General features: G+C 32.2%; 2 protein-coding genes and 1 long non-coding RNA gene across 10 annotated transcripts in view; all 3 read right to left on the bottom strand.

The window, feature by feature from the left end:
- Cdc27 (cell division cycle protein 27) overlaps window positions 1-19344 on the bottom strand; it is a 147664-nt gene that overhangs the window by 108823 nt on the left and 19497 nt on the right. The window lies entirely within an intron of this gene.
- Window positions 128-4776, bottom strand: LOC145315427 (aldehyde dehydrogenase X, mitochondrial-like). The gene is made up of 4 exons (XM_080155409.1): window positions 4651-4776; window positions 3972-4045; window positions 2810-2893; window positions 128-209 (listed from the first exon to the last, which is right to left on the bottom strand). Exons 1-4 carry the CDS (start codon window positions 4774-4776, stop codon window positions 128-130), a joined length of 366 nt encoding a protein of 121 aa, XP_080011535.1.
- On the bottom strand, window positions 18381-19136 carry LOC145318298 (uncharacterized). The gene is made up of 3 exons (XR_013879299.1): window positions 18930-19136; window positions 18754-18818; window positions 18381-18531 (listed from the first exon to the last, which is right to left on the bottom strand). It is a non-coding gene; the product is annotated as an uncharacterized LOC145318298 (long non-coding RNA).

The raw sequence follows: 19344 nt of genomic DNA, 5'->3' as shown, positions 1-19344 counted from the left end.
GGGTTTACCTGAGTTCCAAAGCATAGTAGGACATCATGTAGGGTTTACCTGAGTTCCAGATCAGCATAGTAGGACATCATGTAGGGTTTACCTGAGTTCCAAAGCATAGTAGGACATCATGTAGGGTTTACCTGAGTTCCAGATCAGCATAGTAGGACATCATGTAGGGTTTTCCATTGTCCAGAGTTTCAAGCGAGGCCAATATTGTCCTGGGCAGAACAAATAAAAATTAATATCTATGTACACTTCTTCCCATATCTGAAATATTCAGGGATCTTAAGGGATAAGACAAAGTTTGGCCACTGAATACTTAAACACCATCATAAATATCTAATAATGAGTCAACGAATCAACGATCGTATTTATAAAACTTTGATGACCATTGTAGTTTATTGTCCAATTTTCTCATTTTTATTGCCCAACCCATTTCGGTTTAATCCTAATCTTCTGAAATGTACTACACCCCAAAAACTTAATATTATCTCTAATTTGTAAATGTAATTGTTATAGTTTGCCTTTTGTTTTTAATAACTTGAAATATTAAAATAATTATTAAAAGATATTTTAATTTACCTTATAATTCATTAAATTAAGATATTTCAATGTTATGTTAGTACAAGACACTTGTTTCATAAATTTTACAAGGATTATATGCTATTTGATATCTACAACTTTATTATGGAAAAATTCTTTTCGTGACACTTAATTATTAACAAATTAAGAAAAATAAATCAACTATTTACGTCATAATGAAATTTCTCATTTAAAATTAATCTAAAATTATTCAATTTTATTTATTTACCAAAGGCTTTGCCCATAGCCTCTTTAGCTATTCCCTAAAAAGATGGAGATTACTCAAAACTGAGTGTCTAAGTGCTGCGCAACCGATTAATATTCGCTGGATTAGAACTGGTTCTCAGCCATACTGAAAACTTTAGAAATCCGCGGAAAGATGTCTATAATAAGATGCGATAAATAACTAGTAAAGTTTTTTTTAGTGAACGTAGTATATTTTAGCATAATGTCATAAGTAGGAAAGTAAAATAATTATGGGTAGAAAAGGAAACAAAGTGAGTTATAAAGCAGATGTTCAGTTGTTAAAAAGAAGGAGAGATTGATAATATACGATAATTTATAAAAAATCACAAAACCTTTATAAAAATAAAAGTAATTATAAAAGTAAATGGATAAGACAGTGGCCGATAAATTGATGTACAACACCAATTATTAAACACAAAATCACCTCATCTGTAGATTACAATTCGTGGTTGAAACGTTTGGACACTCAACCTAATGAACCAGCCAACGTAAAGTCCCAAAAGTTTTTAAACCAACGAATAAAGAAACACCTTGTATTTTCTTACTATTGAAACTACGTTCTATATAAACTTGTAAAAGAACCTGACCTATGCATCAAACTAAAAGGATTTAAAATAAATAAAACATTTCAAAACAAAATAGAATTTATTCTTTAAGATATGCAAATAAGTTGTCATTTGATATTTTAAAGTAAAGATAAGTATGTTTACATTTATGTTTTATTTATTTTTTGTATAAATCTAATTTGCACTTTTGTAGACAAAAATTTTATAAAAGATTTTAATTTATTATTATTGCTGTTTACACTTTTATTCTACAAGCTTTTTATTTTGAGGGGGGTAAACATCCTTTTTTCCCCAACCCTTTGACGTCTATGCCATGTACTAATTCCATTTATAATATCTAAGGTTGATAAAAGGGAAGCATTTGACTAATTTTTACCACCCAATCACTTGCTTTTTTTATATCAATATGGAGAACCATGTCCCAAGAAGGAATATAGAAAGTTTAAATGGTTAAATATGGAAAAAAGAGTGTGGGGAGGGAGGGGACATTGGACTGTTTAAATCATAATGGTCCCCAAAGTTTGATATACTTTTTCATTAGTAGACTTAAAAATTTTGGTTACATTTATCAATAAGAAAAAGTTATCATAAAACTTTGGAGACTAGAATACTAAACAGCCCACTGTCCCCTCCCTTCCTGAATAAATATACCAATATTCCATGTACCTGTCTTTCTCCATGAGGTCAGACAAGTTATTGAGCATCTAGGATAATATATATATTTCATGGTTCCATTGGAATTCAGTCCACACGGTATTCAACCCACGGAATTCAGCCCAGCGGGATTCAACCCAACGGGATTCAGCCCACACGGAATTCAGCCCACACGGGACTCAACCTCACGGAATTATATTCAGCCCACACGGGATTCAACCCACGAAATTCAGTCCATACGGGACTCAACCCACGGAATTCAGTCCATACGGGATTCAACCCATGGAATTCAGTCCACACGGGATTCAGCCCAATATATATATAAAATTAATAGTTTAAAAAATAAATTTTAAATTTGAGAACAAAATTTTTAGACAAAAAGTTTTTTTAAGTTTTGAAAAAAGTTAATGTAAAATTTTTTATAGAAATTTTCTTATAAAATATGCTTAAAAAAAAGAGAAAAAAATTATTTTCTAAAATTTTGTTCTCAAATTTGAAAAAAAATATTTTTTAAGACTGAGAATTTTATATATATGTATATTGGGTTGAATCCCGTGTGGACTGAATCATGGGTTGAGTCCCGTATGGACTGAATTCCGTGGGTTGAGTCCCGTATGGACTGAATACCGTGGGTTGAGTCCCGTATGGACTGAATACCGTGGGTTGAATCCCGTGTGGGCTGAATACCGTTGGGTTGAATCCCGCTGGGCTGAATTCCGTGGGTTGAATCCCATGTGGGCTGAATTCCAATACAACCATATTTCATGTACCTGTCTCTTTCCATGAGGTCAGCCAGGTTATTGAGCAGCTTTCCTCTCTGGGAAGCATCCATTGATCTCCAGGGACTATTTAATCTAGAAAAAATATTAGATAGGATCATAAAATATTGAAGATAATGCAAAAAGTAATAATTACATACAAATATTTTTAGTATTTTTAAGCCTCCAAGGCTTCAGCAACCCGAGACTGTGGTTCAGCCCGTTGCACATCTGCTCGTCGTCAGTAAGGAGATCGGAGGAGTTCGAATCTCGGCTGAATACCGCATTAAAATTTTTCATACTGCAGCTAGTCAGATGCGTGACATTAATAGATAGAGTATGGGAAATGCCTTGACCCAAAAATCATAAAACCGTTTTTTAAAAAATTTAAAATTGACTTAAATATCAATGATAAACAATGTCATTAAGAAAATTTATTTTGATCAAATTTTCATCAATTTATGTAATAGTATTTTTTTACCCCAAGAAAAGTTGAATACTATTTTGAATATGAAATATTGTTCAATGTGTTATGTCAATAAACAAAATTTACATACTTTAGTTTAAATTTGATAAGAATTTGTCAAGATTTTTTTTAGGATCAATAAATGATAAAAAAAAAACTTTTTGGCAGTTTTATTTTAAGGTTGAATAAATTTGTCAAAGAGTAGTCCTACAGGGTTAAGGCATCACAGGTAAAGGCCCCACAGGGTTAACCCTGAATTATTACAGCACTTATAGGAAAGCATTATTTATAGCCTTTTTAAACTTTAAGATATAGTTAGGTTCTTAAACCTTTCATATGCTTGCAATTACTATAGTCAAGAACAAATAGAATTAAGTAGTTCCTTTAAAAAAATGTTATGAAAAAATATCATGAACGTCATCACTTGCAGATTCAAGAGCTTAAAAAGAATCAGCTCTTGTTGCTGTTTATACATATTTTACTAAAGCTATTTAAAACACCTATTGGCTTTTGTAGCAGCTGCCAACAAAATAAAAAAAAAACATTTATTCGGCCCTCTAGTGGCCAACAAAACTGGTATTAATGTTATGACTTTTAAGTTTTATTTTAATATTCTTGGAATATTGTCTGTTATACGATGCTATTTATGATTTTTCAGAACCGGTTTCAATACAGCGGATTTGGAAGCCATACTGTTAATAATCTTACTGGAAAGCTTTGGTAGCAGCTGCAACAGCTTTGTCAACATCAGCAGCATCACCTTCCTGTACATCAGTTATCACCTGAATAAAAATGATTTGTTTATTTCTGCAACAAAATGCATTTTTTATATTTTGACCTTAATTTCTTTTTGTCTTTAAATGAAGATTTTGATAAATTCTGAACCGTTTAATTTTTTCCATTTTAATAAAGCTTCACATAGGTCCCAGGATGGTTTAGGATGTTTAATCTTTAGGGGGTATTTTTCTGCTCCTCACCCCCCCCCCCCCCTTCTGATTACAGACCTCATGTATGCTACGGGCGCAGCCACTAGTTAAGTAATAAGACGATAAGAAAACTCTGGTCATGTCAAAGGTCTTCTAAAAATGACATTACAGAGTAGCTTACAGACAAATTTTAAAATGTCTAGATATGGAATAGATCCTTTGAATTAGAAAATTGTATTTGGAACAAAGATGGTTTATGTGTTTTAGTAGTTTTTAGGCACCTTTACAAATGCACTTGACTTTACCTTGATCCAATTTCTTTCATCAAAAGTTGCTTAGACAAAAGATATGTAACTTACTTTTTAATTTAATGCCCCTAAAACCTTCAAGAAATAGGGTTAATTGTAGGGAAGAAAAAATTATCTTTCATTGACCTATATCAGTTGTTAATGATGCCTAACCTGTCCATTAGCAGGGTTGATAGTTTGAAATGTCCTCCCTGATTCTGATTTCAACCATTCATTGTTGATAAATATTCCAGAATATTCTATACTTTGAGAGGTTATAGGTTCTGGTAATCCTGCCATACTCCTATTTATAAATATTAATAATAATAAATATTCTAGAATATTCTATACTTGGAGAGGTTATAGGTTCGGTAATCCTGCCATACTCCTATTTATAAATATTAATAATAATAAATATTCTAGAATATTCTATACTTGGAGAGGTTATAGGTTCTGGTAATCCTGCCATACTCCTATTTATAAATATTAATAATAAAAAAATATTCTAGAATATTCTATACTTGGAATATACAGGTTCTGGTAATCCTGCCATACTCCTATATATAAATATTAATAATAATAAATATTCTAGAATATTCTATACTTGGAGAGGATATAGGTTCTGGTAATCCTGCCATACTCCTATATATAAATATTATTAATAATAAATATTCCAGAATATTCTATACTTGGAGAGGTTATTGGTTCTGGTAATCCTGCCATACTCCTATATATAAATATTAATAATAATAAATATTCTAGAATATTCTATACTTGGAGAGGTTATAGGTTCTGGTAATCCTGCCATACTCCTATTTATAAATATTAATAATAAAAAAATATTCTAGAATATTCTATACTTGGAATATATAGGTTCTGGTAATCCTGCCATACTCCTATATATAAATATTAATAATAATAAATATTCTAGAATATTTATATACTTAGAGAGGTTATAGGTTCTGGTAATCCTGCCATACTCCTATATATAAATACTAGCAACTACGCCCCTAGAGGCCTCTAGGGGCACTTAAGGGGGGGGAATTGTATTTGATAACTTATTTTTTAATTTAGATTTTAAAAGAAAAAGTAAAAAAAAAAATTTCTGGTGGGGGGCAATTTTTTTTTTTTTTGGGGGGGGGTTGAACCCCCCCCCCATTTTTAATTTTTGTTAAGAAATCAAATTTTAGATTTTTTTTCGGGGGGTGGGGTAATTTTCTCTAAGACGATTTCTCTTTTGTAGATGGTGGTACCCTCCCCCAAAATAGACCTATGAAAAGCCTCCCTGTTAAGGAGAACCTGATCGGTTCAACGAGATCCTTCGTTACAAACAGACAAACAGACGGACAGACATCGTTCTACTTTGTATTATAGATTAATAATAAATATTCTAGAATATTCTATACTTGAAGAGGTTATAGGTCATGGAAATATAAAAAAGTAAGGGTTTTTGTCTGATGCTTACTTCAAAAGTTACTGGTTTGAAGTATTTTTTCTCACCTCTTTATGAGGGAAACATTTTTGATGGATCTCGAGCCCAGTTGGGGGACACGTACAAACATTTTTATTCTAAAAAAATATTAAGTTTTAAATTAGGGTTTGTAAAGTGTAACAGATAAATACAATTATCCTATCGACTTCTCTGTAAAAAAAGTCCTCAAAGTTCAATGCCATCAAAATTCATAGTGACTAATTTAGAAACCAAACTAAGTTTAGATAGTATAAGACTATGATCATCCTACTTCATGTACACTCTGAAAAATTCCAAGAATTGTTAGGCATTATTTTGTGTCGGTCTGTTTGTCTATTTGTCTGTCTCTCTGTACCGCAGGATCTCGCTATCCACCTAACCGAAATATCCTTCACAGTGTAGCTTAGCACAGGTCCTTGGAAGGCTTATAAGTATTGTGGGGTAGGGTACAACCACCCTACCATGAAAATTTCCCCTAGAAAAAAACTACCCTCCTCAAAAAAAAAATTTTTGCCATTTAAAAATGAAATAATTAGTTTCTTGGAATAATGTTAAAAGCATGTCCACAATATGTTATTGGTGATTTACGTTTGGCCCTTTGTCTGTTTTAACCAGCTTCTCTTTTATGGATCTTGGTATCCTTTTTAAAAGCGAAGCTTTTCTATAATTAGGGTCGGTCCGTCCGTACGTCCGTCCGAGATGGATAGCTTTTATTCGTTAATTTAGGCATGTTAGAATTGTCCTATTGATTTCAAACTTTGCATGATGATTCCTGTAGTATTTAAGTACGATTTAGAAAGCGTAGCAACTCTATAATCATTACCAGAATGTCCGTATGTCCATTTTTAACATGTTGATTTTTCTACTTTTTTAACAACAAATTTTTATGTGATCTAATTATCCGTTTGATCTGATTTTTGGTATATTGATTCCTGGGACAACAAAAAACAATATTATAAGCGAAGCAACTCTATAATAAAGTCCTAAAAATGTAAGTATGCTTATAAAAATTATCCTGTATCAAGCAGTTTTTCAACAAATTTACTTACTATTTTGCTTCGATTTATACTTTTATATTCTGATTATTCCGTTTAGACACTATACAAGTGTTAATGTCCGTTTGTCCTACCATTTCAGTGCTTCGCTTTTATGGATGTTGTCATCCTTGCTGTTTAAAGAACAGGTTAATTCTAAAATCATATGTTTTTAATATTTTGTTATCAATGTAATTATTTATGATAAAAAATATATGTGTTTTGTTTATGTTACAAAAAACAAGGATGGTAACATTCTTTGTAATGAAGCTAGATTAGTTATTCAACGCATCGTGTTATTGACAGCTTTCCGCGGATTTCAAATGAACCATTTTAAGATGAAAAACAGTTTTGTGTAGTCAAGGGGCCAAAGTCCTTGGCTAATAAAACTAGTCTTTATTTTAATATTCGCGAAAAATTTCTGTAATACGATGCTAAACATGATTTTTCAGTTTGGCTGAGATCCGTTTCTTATCCAGAAGATAGAGATTCGATCGGTTTTGAAGCCATACTGGAAAATATTTTCTATAATGTATATCATACATTGTTTTGTTTATATTTGTGGGAGTAGTAAATAACAACTGTCCTAGTCTTATCTTTAGCCAGACTTGTTTAAAAGTAGCAAAGATACTATATAGTTTTATATGTCCGTCTGTCTTTTCGACTGTCCGTAGGGGGAGAAACGATATTGTGGAAATATGAACACCTCGGCTGCTATTCAAGATAAAAGGGGTTCTATTGTGGTATATTTATTATATCAAAACTTGATTGGGTTTATACTTTTACACCAATTATTACAAACTTAACATTTGATAGCGGTCCTAGCATATAGAGGAGGGCGAGTTAGGCCATGTAAATAGCCTAAAATCATCCAAAGACATTTATAAGCCTTCATTAAAAAGTTAGAGGATTTAAGCATAAGAAAAATGCGCTAAAACCATTTTTATATGTTGACACCTAAGTTTTGAATTTTAGATTTTACTGTCCTCTGGAAATAAACACTAAAATATTTTTGTTGTTCTATTAATTGTCTTAAAAAACAAAGAAAATAAGCTATAAATCATTTAATTCTAATAAATACACGTGGGGTAAAATTGCTTTCAAAAAATTTCTCATAAAAACACACTGTAGAATATATGTGAATATTATGACAGGGGTAAAATTGTCGTCGATTTAGGTTGTTAATATGGATATCACTTATTTTCAGTTCGTTCATCCAGTATTAGGGGAGAGTATGGGGTAAATGGGGGGAGGGGGTGGGGTCGAGAGGATCGTTATTTTAGCCAAATCCAAGTTTCACTTTATTAGAGTACATGATAAGAAATCCATTGGAAGAGGATACTTATAAAGATACTACACTAGTATACACAAGATACTAAATATTTGAAGCCTCTAGTTTGTAAATGTATATTTTGTAGTGTTAATCCTAGAGTCTACACCAAATAATATTGACTCAAAGATTAACAACAAATATATACCTAAAGGGCGTTCAAAAAATGCGGACTTTTTAATAATTGAAATTGCGCGGCTTGTGTTAATAGATGAAAAACGTTATCATAACGCTATGAACTTTCATATTTCCAAAAACGTTCATAACGGTTCTAACGGTATGCATGACATTTTTCTACTATTAATACAAGTATCGCAATTTAAATTTTAAAAAGGTCCGCATTTTTTGCATACCCTTTAACTTTTAAAAACAAATAATAATACATAAATATATTAATCATAATTATTTTCTTATAAAAATTTAAAGATTTATTCATTCTGTTTTACTTAAAATTGGCATTCTGTACTGGCCCGCCTGTGTAAGCATATTATGATTGCAATTTTTAACAGAAATTTATTGTATATTTCCTGCATTTGCGTTTTATTTTATTTGTGTGATTGTCGTTTGTCGTTTTTCTTATATTATAAACAAATATTTTGAGTAAAACTGATTTATATAAGCTATCACTAATTTCACAATACTGAAACTGATAAAAGTTTAAAAATCAGGTTTATTTACGTTTCAGGGATATAGGGATATCTTTTTTGAAAATAACTGTCATCAAGGCTAAAAAAATGAGCTTGCCTTTCCCCTATTTATATATTTTACTCTCCCCCCAAATTATTTTATATCTAATATGTAGAAAATGTTTTTTTCGACCGATGGAAAAGATTGAGGCCAACGAGTTTTCTCATCCAAAAGTAAAACATTTTTCATTGATTATCCTTTCTATCCCTGTGTATCTAAGTTGCGTTAACAAAAGTCCGATTTCAAGAAGTTAACTGATATTAGTAAGCAGTAATTTATAAACAAAACCGATGTTAAATTAACTGATCATGGAACCGATGAGTGACATCATGACATATATTAATTAAAATTAGTATAGTTTCTTAAACAAGCTGATAACTACACTAAATTAGTGTGGTCAAAGGAAGCCTGCAGGAATACGGAGTTGAAAATCTGTACAATTTCTAACACTCATAACAGAAATTACTTAGAGAAGACTATAATTCATGAAGATTAATTAAACTCAATAAAAAAGAATTAATAACTTTTACAAACAAGCATTTTATAAATAGTTGTAAAGTTTAAAGTCAAAAACTGATCATAGATCCCTTTCTTTTGTTCTACAATATTATTATTGCTATTAATTAAAGTTTCCCTGTCACTTACTGATTAAATATTTTGTAAAAGAGAATTTTTATAATTCTGTGTATTTCTTAATTTTCTGAGCTGGATCTTTATATCATTTAGTGGATCAGGGTGCGCCACAGGTGGTCCAGACTGGCACACCTTATATTGATCTTTATCAAAATGGCATTGGTTATCCGGCCCACCAAGTGGCGCACCTCTGGCTCACCAGTTACACTTGTTTGGTGTAGCCACCGTACCAGATCAGGGTGAGCCGTATTTCATTAATGAATATTTTTTTCAATTAGTTTTAATATTTTATTGCAAAACTATCATGAAAACATTTTTATAATTATTTTTAAAATAAATTATATATTGTTATATATGAAATACACCATACTGGCACGTTTAAAAGTTATAAAGTTGTACTGGCGCGTATGGATATGTTGCCTGCAAAACATATAAGTAACAATTTAAGGAAATTAAAACATTAAAGCTATAAATATCATTAGGATGTGTTATTTTGGGGATTTATGACAGCAATATTATTAACAAAGATTGGAATATGATTAAATTTTTGTTTTTTGGGGGTGAGCCAAAAAAAGTATTTAAAGATCAATATTTTATTGAGTGTCGCTAGCGATCTGGCAACACAGCGCTAAAAATCTTTTAAAGATCAATGTTTTTTAGCAGTGGCTGTGGCTCACCTTCAGCCCACCTCTGGCGCACCCAGATCCGGCTCACCTCTAAAATGATTTAAAGATCCAGTACTGTCAAATATTTGGTAAAAGCTCTTTGCTAGGTGGATTTATGGACCACAGAGATTTATCAAAGTCAATCTCATATAATTGCTGTTCTTCAGTAACCCTATTGTGCCAATTAAATTGGTAAACACGAAAAAACACCTATAAGCCTCTAATAATATTGAAAGATTACATTGATAGATCTTTATTAAAATAATAGTCATATATATTAATAGGTCTATACAAAGTCTATTTACTGTAAAGACTGGATCTGGAAAGAGCCCTAGAGAAGAATAATGGCTTGAGGGCAGTCAGGAAGAATCTCTACCTCTACTGTTGAGGAATTCAACTTCTCTGTTTCCAAAAGTAGGGTGATCTTATCCCCCCTGATTGTAGAGTAAGTGCAGTCAATATTTGTTTTTCCTTTGAATGATATTGTAGTTACTTTATAAAAGATATCTAAATAAAAATTCTTAATTAAAAAATCATTTTATCATATTAAATTGATAGGAATCGCACTTTCCTTTTCATCCTTTCTTAAAAGGATTAAAATATATTTCTGTAAGATTACAATATTTGAGGAAAGCTAATTCATACTACAAAATCACTAAATTAAAAAAAATTTAGATTTACTCAGTCTTTATTCCTGGTTCATCTATACATTACACAATATTCAATACTATTTTTTGCGATATTATTTTTTTTTTGTATTTAGTATCATTTTTATGAAAGTTGTTGAATATGAGAAGAAATTAGGACACTTTTTTACCTACATTTATTTTTTTATTTAAACTTTTTTTTCTTTATTGGCGACAATGTCTGTTGAGACATAAAATTTATTCAAATACTTTTTCCTGTTTTATGTTTTATGTTAAGACTAAAAGCTACTGTTTTAGTACAACTTATTACAAAAATTATTAGTTTTAAAAACCCGATGTTTTTAGATGTTTCATATGGAGAAAATACACTTTTCAGATAAAAGGCAATCAAAATCCTTATTTATATTATAAAAGGTATAACGAGACCTATATTTCTATGACCTGGAGTGTATTTCGGTTCTGTTCATGACTTTCATTAAATCACAGCTGATCATTTTTGTGGATTTTTTTAAAACTTACTTTTATACCCAAATTTTCACTATTTTCCCCCAAAAAATTGCAATATTCTCACATATGAAGCTCAGTTAATCAAAATTTACACATAAAAAGTATAATAGATGAAAGCTGAACTAAAGATTTTATTGACACCAATAACAAGCTCTAATAAGACTAATCTAAGATTTGTAGTAATGAAATCAAGTTGGAGTTATTTGAAGTTCATATTTGAACTAAAGTCTAAACAATAGTTTATTATTCAACATAACCATACACACATTATGTCCCTGATGTATGCCGTAACACATGCTTGATTGATAAAGTATAGTTCCTGGCTGTGATGAGATGTTTGTATGAGGTTCCACTGATGAAATATAAATAAACATTCTTTTGAATCAGCAATTAATTTGAACAGAGGTTTTCTTGAAGTATTAACAAGTTATCCTTCTCAATGTTGATTCTGGGCTGACTAGATGTCTTGACAGTTCCTCTAAAAATTCCTCTTGGGGCATGGAAGCACTTTCTGCTTGGAGTCTTATGCACCTACTCCATAACATCTGATCCACAGTAACAAGTCCTATATTTCAAGGACAGGGAACTGAACAACACTGTTTAAATAAGTAATATGATTATTTTTCTTTCAGATAAAATAACATAAAAACGGATGAAACAGAATCAAGCAAATCTAAGAAGGGAGAACATAAAGAAAATCGAAAGAAAGTTTGTTGTTGTTGTGGAAATAAAACTAAGATGGACAGAAATAAACTGGTAACTGTTAATGCTAATCAAGTCCTGCTAATTTAAAAATACATAAATCAATACTACAATGCAGAAGATGAACACTATCCTGTAGGAATATGTGTTACTTGCCGACTTTATCTGACTAAGAAGAAACTTGGCCAAGAAAGCAAAATTATAAAGCTAACAATGCCAAATTACCAAGATATTATCTTATCCAAAACAACAAGGCAGCAAGATAATTGTAATTTCTACATTTGCCAAACAGGTAGATACAAAGGTCATAATAAGAACCCCAGAAATGTTCCTATAATCATTTCTGTAGAAAATGGGCTGTATGGTTCTTCACCTAATTCTTCTACTACCACCCCTACCAAGGTTATTGGAGAATCTAATAAAAGGAGGAGTATAACTATCTGTGAAAATTGTAAACAAGAAGTTGGTAAGGGTCTAAGTCACCCTAAAGATTGTACTATTGCCAAAGCTTCTACTAACCTAGCCAAACATGCCTTGAATCTTCCATCCAAACAACAAGAACAGGTGGTCAGTAAGTTGCTGAATGAAAAAGCTACTCATGAGTGGTTTTCATAAGAATAACAATATGAAACTGTCAACAAAGGGTAGACCTGCCACAGTAACACTAAACCCAAGACCTAAGAAGCCAGTTTACTTTTCAATCTCAAGAAACTTTGGGATTTGGCAGCTCTTGACAAAATATCATATCTTCTGTCAGCTGATTTAAAATTAGCCTGAACTGCATTGGGTCTCCAAACTGCAAGTTCAATGTACCCTTGTCTCCATTGCTTTGTGTTCCTAAGACAACTTAGGGGATCAGAGGATATCCCTGAAGATGAGATCAGATTAGATAATCAGGAGGAAGAACTACTTACATCTGAAGATGTATTGAAAACTACTTTTGAGGAAAGGACATTTGGTCATTTAAAAATAGATTTTGAAAGGTTTAAAGAGATGGGTGGTTCTAGAACACTGCATGGTAGACTCTGCAACAGTACAGTAAATGAATCATTCTTGAAGGAAGATGATGAGATTAGAGTGATTAATAAAGTTCCATTCCCAGAGCTACACACACAGGAAGGAATAACAAATCATTTATTCTTTGGAAAGGGTGGAATAGTTGATATATTAGGTTATGATAAGGCAATGCGGTGGGCTTGAAAGCTTAATATTGTATCAGTTGGCTACCATGGAGAAAAGTTTGAAGGTCCTGCCTGTAGAAAGCTTTTAAAGAATGCTGACTATCTATTGTCTGATTTGTTTTTGGAGGATGTTCCTAACAAATTTGCTTTGATTCCAATAGTAAATGTGTTAAGACCTTTTGATAAGATAGTGAAAGCTTCTTTTGGATATCATTTTTTAAAAGGTGACATAACTGAATTAGTTGTCAAATTTACTGAAGCATACATGGCTTTAGGATGGTCAATGACTCTGAAAGTTCACTTAGTCATGGAACACCTGATCCCTTCTTTAAATTGTGGGGGAAGGGGATTTGGCCTTACCTCTGAACAATCTGGATAAAGCTTCCATCACCACTTTAAGGTCAACTACTGGGAAAGGTATAAACTATCCAGCCTTGATAACCCCAACTTTTCGAAGGCTTTGCTAGATGCAAGTCTAGAGTGTGCCTAAAAGCAAGTTTAGATTGCTACTTCATTTTTTTTAAACAAGAAAAAACAAAAAAACAAAAAAAATTAATTATAAACAAAATGAAAATTACAATTTTTTAACCAAAAAACCATTCAATAAAACAACTGTATTAGGCCTCTAAATTCTTGTTCTTAATATTAATTTGATTTTGGCATAACAAAATTATAAAAAAATTAAACATGCCAATGAATGTCACAAGCCCTTGTAAAATGTGAGTGGTTTTTTATGATGAGTACTGAAAAAAAACTTAGGTTTTGTAAAACTGTTTAAACATTTATTCAAATATTAACTTCAAATAACTCTTAATCAATTTCTAGACTATGAATCTTAAATTAGTCAATTGATTCTGAAAGATTTTGTGATAGGTGTTGAAACAATCTTTAGTTTAGCTGTCATGTATTATACTTTTATTTGTGTAAACTTTGATATACTGAGCTGTAAATGTGAGAATATTGTGATCTTTTAGAGGAAAACAATGAAAATTTGGGTATAAAAGTAGTTTTCAAAAAAATCCACAAAAATGATCAGCTGTGATTTAATGAAAGTCATGTACTGAACCGGAATACACTCCCGGTCATAAAAATATAGGTCTCGTTATACGTAACTCAAAAAAAAACCTGTTTTCTATTCAGGACACCGGTGGAGACCACTGCTGTGTTTAGGAACCAAGTTTCAGCCCCATACCGCAAAACAGAGAGAACATTTGACTTAAACAATCTTAACTTGGTCTTTATGGAGATGTTGTTAGAATTCAAAATTTTGTTTAAGCTGGCAAAGGCTGTCCTATATTTGTTAATTCTAGCATTAACATCTGTCAAAGTGCCTCCAGCTTCATCAATTTTACTTCCAAGATACTCAAAACTATCTACATCCTCAAGAATTTTGTCTCCAATAGTAATTGGTTCTTGGGAATTAGCATTTAATCTGAGTATTTTAGTTTTAGGAACATTTATTTCAAGTCCTTTTTTCTTGGAAGTTTCAGCTATCATGTTAGTCTTTCTTTGCATTTGACTTCTATTGCTTGTTAACAAAGCAATGTAATCAGCAAAGTCCAGATCTCCCAAATATTTGGGATTGCCAAATAGCTCCCTGCAAATGCCATCATTACTTTCATAGTTCTTCATGATCCAGTCAATGGCAAGGAGGTAAAGGAAGGAAGAGAGAAGGTATCCTTGTCTGACACCTGTTACAATCTCAAAAAAGGTTGATGTTTACCTTTATACATTACATTTCCACCTCCTTTATGATAGACTAGCGGCTACGCTCCTAGAGGCCTTGTTTGTTAGTCTCTATGATAATTCTTTACGTACAATACCTCTTTATGTTACGTGGAAGTCTCCCATATATTAAAAAAAAATTAGATTTTTTTGTAATTTCACTTGGGAGGGTGGTGGTACCCTTATAAACCATCCCGGGACTCATGAGAATCTACCCTGTTAAGGAGAACCCAATCGGTTCAGCGGTTAGCAAGATCCTTTGGTACAGACACACAGACAAACAAACATCCTGTTACTTTAGTATAATGATATGATCAGTGATAGCCAGGATATCAACCCTGGCTTTTAGCATTTCTTGGCAAATGTATTCTGTCTGGTCTTTACTTTGTGCAGATTGAACATGAGCAGGTTTAATTTAGGGAAGGATTGTTAGCCCTACACAAACCCCCTGAACTGGGGGAAGTGACTAGAATTCAGTCTGGCATCTACCCTAGGACCTTTTCAGCACAGTAGAACTCTTCTGGTGTAGCTCCTACAACTATTGATGCACGGTGCAGGATGGACGGCATGCACGTAACTGGTCTCCCATCCCTATGTTCTTTTAATCATGTTTAATATTGTTTGTCAAATTTTAAAAATAAAAATCTTTGCTAAATTGGGTAAAAAATTATCCTCTTTGGGAACAAGTAGCCTATTTGCTAAAAAAAATTATATTTATATATATCGTAAGGCAATGTAAGGGAAAAAGAAGTCCTCTATGGGTGTTTCACTCTGTTCAACCAACCAGGGGTCCATGCCATTGTGGCCATAAGGCTGGCACAGATATGCAGGCCAAGAGTCCTTTCAGGACCAGGTTGATGCTGTTCCTCCTCATGGCCCTTCACCACAGCTTAGCTCCTCCATGTAATTCTTGGCATCATCAATAATGATGTAGGTCCTCTTTATGTTGTATAAAATGAGACACACCATTATCAGGACCCAGGGACAAGGGAAGGCTATTCTGGCAAACAATAGTAAAAGGCAATACTTCACTATGATCTAAATTATTCTAGTTTGCAGCTACTGCAATTTTTAGCTTCAGTATGATCTTCAAAGATCAAATTATGATGAAATACTAACTTGATTTTGTCAGGTTTGTTGAACTTAATTATACTATAAGCCTATCTAATGAAATTTCTGTAAATAGAGAACCATTTATTTCATTTAACAAGTATACAGTTGACTAGTTAAATTTTTTTCTTGTTCTTACTTTTTTACATAAAATTGTATCATAAACAATTTTCAAAACAAATGTATGTTTAATGATTATTAAATTATGTACTTTATCTATCTTTGACCCATATTATATTTTTGGTTTGAGACACCTAGTGGCCAGATTTTAAATTACATATTTAACAAAGCGCATCAAATTCTTTGCTTGCACATAAATATTTTAAATCTTGTATTATTGAGGATAAATCTTAATGTATGTAAACACAGACAAACTAAAGGGAAAATGGGCATGCAAAAAACATTATCTTTGAATAGATATCATCGTCATCCTATTATATAAAGTAGTAAGCGTTTTTTGTCTGTCCTGAAGGATCTCGCTAACTGCTAAACCGATATTGTTCTCCTTTACTGTGAAGCTTCCTATAGGACCTGGGAAGGTTTTAAACTATTTTTGGAGAGGGTTTCTTTACCCCCCTCCCCCAAAAAATATTTTTTAACTCTTGTTAAAAGCAAATTTAAAATGGGATGAGGTCGACTTTTTCCCCTCCTACCAGTGCCCCTAGAGGCTTCTAGGGGCGTAACCGCTAGTTTGAATAAGCCTATTTACTATCCTATTATATAAAGTAACTAGTGGCTTCGCCCCTAGCCTCTAGGGGCTTCGCCCCATAAGGTAATGGAAAGTCAACCCTCCAGAATAATTTAATAGTTTTATTTTCAAAAAGTTATTATTTGCTGAATTACTCTTTGGTAAAATTAAACCCAGGTTGTGCGCTGTATATCTCGTACGGGGTGAGCATAAGCGAGTACCCTGTATGCGGCGCAAGCTCCGATAGTCCCACTAATTGGACCACATATACACAAAAATTGAAAACTCTCCTCTGTAAATTTTATTTAATACCTATAATTGTAACAACTTTTTAAAGATGTCAATTTTTAAAAGTTAGAAAAAGCCCAAAAATTTTTTTGGGTGAAATTTTTTTTTTTGGGGGGGGTTCATGGGGGCTTCGTCCCATGGTGCAGTGGGGTTCCCCCAACCCAATTACTGGTTTTTGTTTACAAAAATAAAATAAAAAATTTTAAATTTGGAAATGGGGATTTTTTATTTTTAGGGGGGTTGGGGTGTCCCACCCTCCTAGAAAAAAGCCTAAAACCACCAGAGGACCAGTAGGTATATTCCCAGAAGAGAAGAGCCCAATTTGTTCAGCAGTTCCTGAGATTTTACAAAAAATGTAAAAAAAATTTTTTGAGGGGTTGGTTTTTTAAAGTTTTTGGGGGGGTTGGGGGTGTCCCATCCCTCAGGAAAATAGCTTAAAACCATCACAGGACCAGTACATATAATCCCTGAAGAGTAGAGCTCAATCGGTTCAGCGGTAACTGAGATCTTAAGCTTCAGACGGACAGACAGACGGACAGACATCAAGCTACTTTCTATTATAGATAGGTTTTTTTTGTTTGTAGCAAAGGATTTCACTAACCGCTGAACCAATATGGTTCTCATTTAGATTGAAGCTTCCTATAGGTCCTGGGATGTTTTAAGCTATTTCATTTATATAAAAAAAAGTCGTTGTGTGGTTTTAAGCTATTTTTCTCCCCTTTCATATACCTAGATATTAGGTACGCAGCCGCTAGTCCTATTATAAAAAGTTATAATTTTTTTGTCTGAAGCGAAGGATCTTGCTAACCAATGAACCGATATGATTCTCCTCTACAGTAAAGCCTCACATAGATCTCGGGATAGTTTTAGGCTATTTGTCTTCCACCTCTTTACCCCTTCGGAGATAGAGTTCCCTAGCAACTAGTCCTATACAATGTATTATGGGTTTGTTGTCTGAAGCTTAAGATCTCAATAACTACTGAACCGATTACGTTCTCTCTTTGAGAGAATCTTAAAATAGGTCCAGTAGTTGTTTCAGGACATTCTAATTTCAGATTTAAGTCTTGAAATGAATTATTTTTGTAGCCAATCTCTGCCTATTTGAATCATAGCCCCTAGAGGCTAGGGGCGTAGTGTAAAGAGTAAGGCACATATGTTTTTAAAAAATATATTACAGACTTAGACAAAACAAACTAACATTTCATTTTGAGTTATACAATAATATATAAAAGGAAATTAAAATTAATCATATATTTACATATCAATAAAGCAAACTTAACAACAATTGAAAATAATAACAATACATAGGTAGGTAACAATAAATTTTAAATGATTACATATATTCATTAAAAGCTTAAATATTTTTTTATTTAATGTAATTGCTGACCTTTATAACAAATATCATTGTAGTAAAATAATCAAAATTGTCTCCCTGTCTAGCTTAAAACACACTTTCTTAGAAACCCACCCGAACCAAGTTTTGTGTAGAACTGTAAGATTTTTAACTAATTACAGCTATAACAAATGGTAAATCAAGGCCTTAAATTCAAGTACAACTGGCTATTTTTTCGGCCACTAATAAGACATTTTATTTCAATGATATTTGTACCAATCTGTTTAAATGATCTCAAAGATCTCTTTTTGGATATAATTTTGTTGTTTATTCTTCTTAACCTTGATTTTCATTTAGAAACTTAAAGGAAATTGATTTTATAGTATCTATGAGGTCAATTTGGGAAAGGTTTTCATCAGAGCTTAGAATTTTTAAAAATATTTCTAAATGACCTTGCAAATGTGTTGAGTCTTACAATTTTAATTACTATTTTTTTATTATACCCAGGATTTCCCTCCGTAATTTTCCCCACTAACCCTTTTACTACCCCTTCCCGCTTTAAATTTGGCCCATGAAAGTTTTCAAATATTTCTATTGTTCTATTTACTATTTCTTGTGTATCTTGATTGGCTTTGCTTAGCTTTCCTCTACTAATTCTCCTAAAACAAATATCTAAATTATTTCTTCTTTCACACATAAGATAAATTATATGCATGATATTTTTAGCAGAACTGCTTTAATCATATTTGTTTGTCTATTGTCTAACCAATGTCTTTGCATTCATCCAAATATACATCTGATTGTTCATCAATATATCAGTTTGTCTGTCTATGTTACTTTCAATAAGCTTTGTCATAGGGAAATATT

This window comes from Acartia tonsa, chromosome 4 (genome assembly GCF_053477335.1).
Source record: "Acartia tonsa isolate MP-2025a chromosome 4, ASM5347733v1, whole genome shotgun sequence".
NCBI lineage: Eukaryota > Metazoa > Arthropoda > Copepoda > Calanoida > Acartiidae > Acartia > Acartia tonsa.
Note: the sequence above shows the minus strand (reverse complement) of the source record. Positions and strands in the feature narration are given on the sequence as shown.

Excerpts from the sequence above, each read along its gene's own strand:
- LOC145315427 (XM_080155409.1), bottom strand. The coding sequence starts at position 4,776 with ATGGCAGGATTACCAGAACCTATAACCTCTCAAAGTATAGAATATTCT. Across the intron at positions 2,894-3,971 it reads GCTGCTACCAAAGCTTTCCA|ATTAAATAGTCCCTGGAGAT; the intron begins GTAAGATTATTA and ends TATTTTTTCTAG. Across the intron at positions 210-2,809 it reads GACCTCATGGAAAGAGACAG|GACAATATTGGCCTCGCTTG; the intron begins GTACATGAAATA and ends TGTTCTGCCCAG.